The sequence below is a fragment of the Notamacropus eugenii genome, chromosome 2, assembly GCF_028372415.1.
Source record: "Notamacropus eugenii isolate mMacEug1 chromosome 2, mMacEug1.pri_v2, whole genome shotgun sequence".
Taxonomy (NCBI): Eukaryota; Metazoa; Chordata; class Mammalia; order Diprotodontia; family Macropodidae; genus Notamacropus; species Notamacropus eugenii.
Genome location: NC_092873.1, coordinates 210283259 through 210289078, shown reverse-complemented (window position 1 = coordinate 210289078; position 5820 = coordinate 210283259). Strand labels below are relative to the sequence as shown.

Sequence of the window (5820 nt, the reverse complement as noted above, 5' to 3'; positions counted from 1 at the left end):
GAAAAAAGGTAAATTACATCACAGGAAAAGGCACAAAAGCATATTATAGTAGAAGAAAAGAGGGGAGGGAGATGAGCATTGTTTGAGATTTACTCTCATCTGATTTGGTTTGAGGTGGGAACAACATATTTATTTAAGTATAGAAACCCAACTTTCCCTATAGGTAGTAGAAGGAGAAAGGAGAAAAAAGGGAGGGGAGCATTAAAAGGGAGAGAAGAAGTAATAAGGGAAAAGGGAAAGAAAAGGGAGGGTGACTGATAGAAGGGAGGGAAGACTGAGTGAGGGAGTAGTCAAAAGTAAAACTTGAAGAAGGCAAGGGAAAAGGGAGAAATAAAAGCATAAATAGGGGAGAATAGAATGGAGAAAAAGACACAGATAGTAATCATAACTGTGAATGTGAACTGGATGAACTCTCCCATAAAACAGAGGCAGATAGCATAATGGATCAAAAATCATAATCCTACAATAGGTTGTTTACAAGAAACACATATGAAACAGGGTGATACATACAGGATAAAAGTAAAAGGCTGGAGAAGAATATATTACATTTGAGCTCAAGTAAAAAAAGCAGGGATAACAATCCTAACCTCAGACAAACCAAAAGCAAAAATAGAACTAATCAAAACAGATAAGGAAGGAAACTATATTCTGCTAAATAGTACCATAGACAATGAAGTAATATCATTTCTAAATATATGCACCAAGTGATATAGCATCCAAATTCTTAGAGGTGAAGCTAAGGGAGTTACAGAAAGAAACAGATAGCAAAACTATACCACTGGGGGCCCTCAGCCTCCTCTTTTCTGAATGTGATAAATCTAACACTAAAATAAACAAAAAAGAAGTTAAGGGGGGTAAATAGAATTCTGGAAAAGGCAGATAGCATAGACCTCTGGAGAAAACTGAATGGGGATAGAAAGAAATATACCTTTTCTCAGTGGTACATGGCACATGTACAAAAATTGACCATGTACTAGATCACAAAAACTTCAAATCCAGTGCAGAATGGCAGAAATATCAATGCATCCTTTTCAGATCATGATGTAATAAAAATTATGTGTAAAAAAAGGGGCATGGAAAGACAGACCAAAAATTAATTGGACATTAAATAGTCTAATCCTACAGAATGAGTGGGTCAAACAACAAATCATAGAAACAATCAGTAGCATCATTCAAAAGAATGACAATATTGAGACAACCTACCAAAACTCGTGGGATGAAATGAAGGCAGTTCGTAGGGGAAGTTTTATATTTCTGAATGCTTACATAAATAAAATAGAGAAAGAGGAATCAATAAATTGTCCATGAAACTGAAAAAGCTAGAAGCAGAACAAATTGAAAATCCCCAATTATAAAACAAATTAGGAATTGTGAAAACCAAAGGAGAGATTAATAAAATTGAAATAAAGAAAACTATTGAGCTAATAAATAAAACTAAGGGCTGGTTTTATGGAAAAAAAACCCAGTAAAATTGATAAAACTTTGGTCAATTTGATTTATTTATTTTTTATAAGGACACATCAGTAAATGTCTTTTATTAAAAAGAGAATTTTAATATGAAAATGAAGAGTAGGTTCAACATAAATACTATATAAATACGTTCTTTGATAAAAATAAATATTATATTAACTAACAGAACAAATATTAAAAATAAATACAAATTACAAAATATCTGAGTTTCAACTAGTGAAGTCAAACAATGTTTCTCTGTATTGTCCCTCTGTTTCAGTATTTGAATAATAATATTCAAATAATTTATAGGTAAAACTTAATAATAGTTTAATAAATAAATAACTTAAATAATTCAATGAATTTAGATATATTTCTTTTTCATTTGGGTTTTTTAAAAGATGTCCTCACTAATCATAGACTACTTGGTTTTAGGAAACAGAAAATTCATCAAGGACCTGAAGTGTTCGGAGAGTCGATTCCTTCTTCTTTAGTTCCCAAGTTTTCTTGTAAATTTGCTTATGAACAGAAAGACCCTCCTGATCTCTACTCTCACAATTTCCCAGACACAGTGACTGCACTCCTTACCTTGCAGGTACTGGCTTGTCCCTTGGAAGTACCTCTTCAGAGCCAGCCTGGGGTTGTCACTTCCCAAGGAAGACTCTTTCCACTCCACATCCTGCTCGACACATCTCTCTAGCTGCTCCATCTGTTGATCCAGTCCACTGAGCAGTTGCATGAACTGGTTCTGATTACAAGCAGCAGGAATGGCATTCAGGCTAAAGATGGAGAAGATCTCCTGGACCATCTCATGAACAATGACTGTACCATTTTTCCTCTGGAGCTGGCTGCCCTCCATGGTTTCCTTTGGTAAGTTGAAGTTGTTTGCATCCTTCCAGTATGGCTCAAGGGAAAATGGGCTTATTTGGTGCAGAAGTGAGAAGTCTTTCTTCAGGCCCTGAGTCAGGTCACAGCCCAAGGAGCAGAGGATACTGGAGCACATCAGCATCAGAGCAACTGATAACAAGGTCCAGGAGGTCATGGTGATGCTAAGGATAGTTTGGGAGACCAGTGAGCCTTTGTCTCAGCTTTTTTGGGTTATCTGGCCTCTAAGTCACTCTCTTTTAAGTAGTGTTGAGAGGCATTTTCATTTCTTAGCATAGGATTTCCTTTCACTTTCTGCTTTCCTTTAGAAGATGTCACTGAAATCCTTCCTTTGGAATACTTGTAGAAAGGTACTAAATTTACCATTACGAAAAGTTGAAATTGCTTTGTTGTTGGGGTCCTATTTTGTTGGTCTTTTTATCTCATTCAACACTTATGATCCTGTATTGTATGTAAGTCATATGAATATTTGCTTTTCTTCATACACTCTACCTCCTGTCTTTAGTATTGTAAGGCTGTTTCCCATATTTGGCATGCTCTCCCCCCTCACTTCTGTCCCTTTAAATACTTATCTCTCTTTAAAGCTTATCTCAAAGGCCACATATTTCATGAGACCTTTCCTGATTTCATTTCCCCTCAAAATCAAATAGAGGTGATATTAACTCTCAACCCTCATCTCCATTACTTTTCATTTCTTTTTATATATTTTGTATTTATATGCAATTTCTTATCAAATGCAAGTTTTGTGAGGGCAGGGACTGCTTTTCTTGGTCTTTGTATGGTATGTGCTTAATAAATGTTTGTTAAATTAAATTACAAGTTGTCAATTTTATCCATAAATTGTCTCAAGATCTGAAACTATTCACACAATCTGTTCCAGTTAAATGCTTTTAACTTTCGGTATCCAGTCTCATCCAACCTACTCTTGACTCTATTCACTTGCCCAAGGCTGAAATGCTTACCTCTCCACCGTAGTCAGCTGGTCTCCTACTCCAAGAGGCAGCTCAGTTGGGACTTCCATAATTCCTTCCCTTTTTCTTTTTTTCTCTTTAATTAATTTATTTTTAATTTTCAACATTCATTTTCACAAGATTTTGAGTTCCAAATTTTCTCCCCATCTCACCCCTCCACCCACCCCACAACATTGTGCATTCTGATTACCCTTTCCCCTGATCTGTCCTCCCTTCTATCAATTCCTCTCTTCCCTTATCCCCATCTTTTCTATTTTCTTGTAGGGCAAGATAGATTTCTATACCCCGTTACCTGTATTTTTTATTTCCCAGTTGCATGAAAAATAGTTCTCAACTTTCGTTCTTAACGCTTTGCATTCCAACTTCTCTTCCTTTCTCTCTCCTCACCCTTCCCCACTGAGAAGGCAAGGAATTCAATATAGGCTATATATATGTAGTTATGCAAAAGACTACCATAATAGCATAGTAGTCATGTTGTAAAAGATTAACTATATTTCCCTCCATCCTATCCTGCCCTCTATTTATTTCATTCTCTCTTTTGACCTTGTCCCTCCCCAAAAGTGTTTACTTCTAATTAACCCCTCCTCCCATTTGCCCTCCCTTCTATCCTTCCTCCCCCACATCCCACTTATTCACTTCTCCTCTACTTTCCTGTAGTATAAGATAGATTTTCAAACCAAATTGAGCGTGCATGTTATTCCCTCCTTAAGCTAGATGTGATCAGAGTAAGCTTCACTTTTTCCCTCTCACCTCCCCCCTTTTGCCCTCCAATGAAAAAGCTTTTTCTTGCCTCTTCTATGAAAGATAATTTGCCCCATTCCATTTCCCCTTTCTCCTCCCAATATATTCCTCTCTCACCCTTTAATTTTGTTTTTTAGATATCATCCCTACCTATTCAACTCACCGTGTGCCCTCTCTTTATATGTATATAATGTCTCCAATTACCCAAATACTGAGAAAAGTCTCAGAATTTGCAAATATTATCTTTCAATGTAGGAATGTAAACAGTTCAACTTTAGTAAGTCCCTTAGGATTTCTCTTTCCTGTTTACCTTTTCATGCTTCCTTGATTCTTGCGCTTGTAAGTCAAGTTTTCTATTTAGTTCTTGTCTTTTCATCAAGAATGCTTGAAAGTCCTCTATTTCATTGAATGATCATTTTTTCCCTTGAAGTGTTATACTCAGTTTTGCTGGGTGGGAGATTCTTGGTTTTAATCCTAGTTTCTTTGATTTCTGGGATATCATATTCCAAGCCCTTTGATCCCTTAATGTAGAAGTTGCTTGATCTTGTGTTATCCTGATTGTATTTCCACAATACTCGAATTGTTTCTTTCTGGATGCTTGCAATATTTTCTCCTTGACCTGGGAATTCTGGAATTTGGCTACAATATTCTTAGGAGTTTTTCTTTTTGGATCTCTTTCAGGAGGTGATCAGTGGATTCTTTCAATATTAATTTTGCCCTCTGGTTCTAGAATATCAGGGCAGTTTTCCTTGATGATTTCATGAAAGATGATGTCTAGGCTCTTATCTTGATCATGGCTTTCAGGTAGTCCCATAATTTTTAAAATGTCTCTCCTGGATCTATTTTCCAAGTCAGTTGTTTTTCCAATGAGATATTTCACATTGTCTTCTACTTTTTCATTCTTTTGGTATTGTTTTGTCATGTTTTGGTTTCTCATAAAGTAATTAGCTTCCATCTGCTCCATTCTAATTTTTAAAGAACTATCTTCTTCAGTGAGCTTTTGAATCTCATTTTCCATTTGGTCCATTCTGCTTTTTAAAGCATTCTTCTTCTCATTAGCTTTTTGGACCTCTTTTGCCATTAGGGTTAGTCTATTGTTAAAGGTGTTATTTTCTTCAGCATTTTTTCGGTCTCATTTAGCAAGCTGTTGATCTCTTTTCATTATTTTCTTGCATCACTCTTATTTCTCTTCCCAATTTTTCCTCTGCCTTTCTTACTTGATTTTCAAAATTCTTTTTGAGCTCTTCCATTGCTTAGTTTGAGACCATTGCATATTTTTTTTGAGGTTTTGGAAGTAGAAGCCTTGACTTTTAGGTCCCCTCTGATGGTATACTTTGTTCTTCCTCATCTGAAAAGATGGAAGAAAATACCTGTTCACCAAGAAAGTAACCTTCTACAATCTTATTTTTTCTCTTTCTTGGACATTTCCCAGCCAGCTGCTTGACCTTTGAGTCCTTTGTCAAGCAGAGTGCATACTCTAGGGACCTGTAAGTTCTTAGTTCCTCCAAGGTGGCACAATAAAGGGAGAGGAGTTTGCTCCTCTCCTGGTCTAAGCTCTGGTCTGGGCAAAACCAAAAACTTTTCTGTCCAGGATTTGAAAGTAGGGTTCCTTCTCCAGAGCCTCCACCAGCTCCACCACGTCAGTGTCCCTCCTCACCCCAGGACCACCACTCAGGGCTGAGACCCAGATCAGTTACTCATTTCCCCCTAGGCTGAGGGCTCCAAAAATGGATGCTGCAGCCACAGTGACTGATGCTGCCATGCAATGGCTGCC

At 36.9% G+C, this 5820-nt stretch overlaps 1 protein-coding gene across 1 annotated transcript; it reads right to left on the bottom strand.

Moving 5' to 3' along the window:
* Positions 1–1939: 1939 nt before the first annotated feature.
* On the bottom strand, positions 1940–2491 carry LOC140523801 (interferon tau-2-like). The gene has a single exon (XM_072638451.1). The coding sequence runs from the start codon at positions 2489–2491 to the stop codon at positions 1940–1942; it is 552 nt and encodes a 183-aa protein (XP_072494552.1).
* Positions 2492–5820: the final 3329 nt, after the last annotated feature.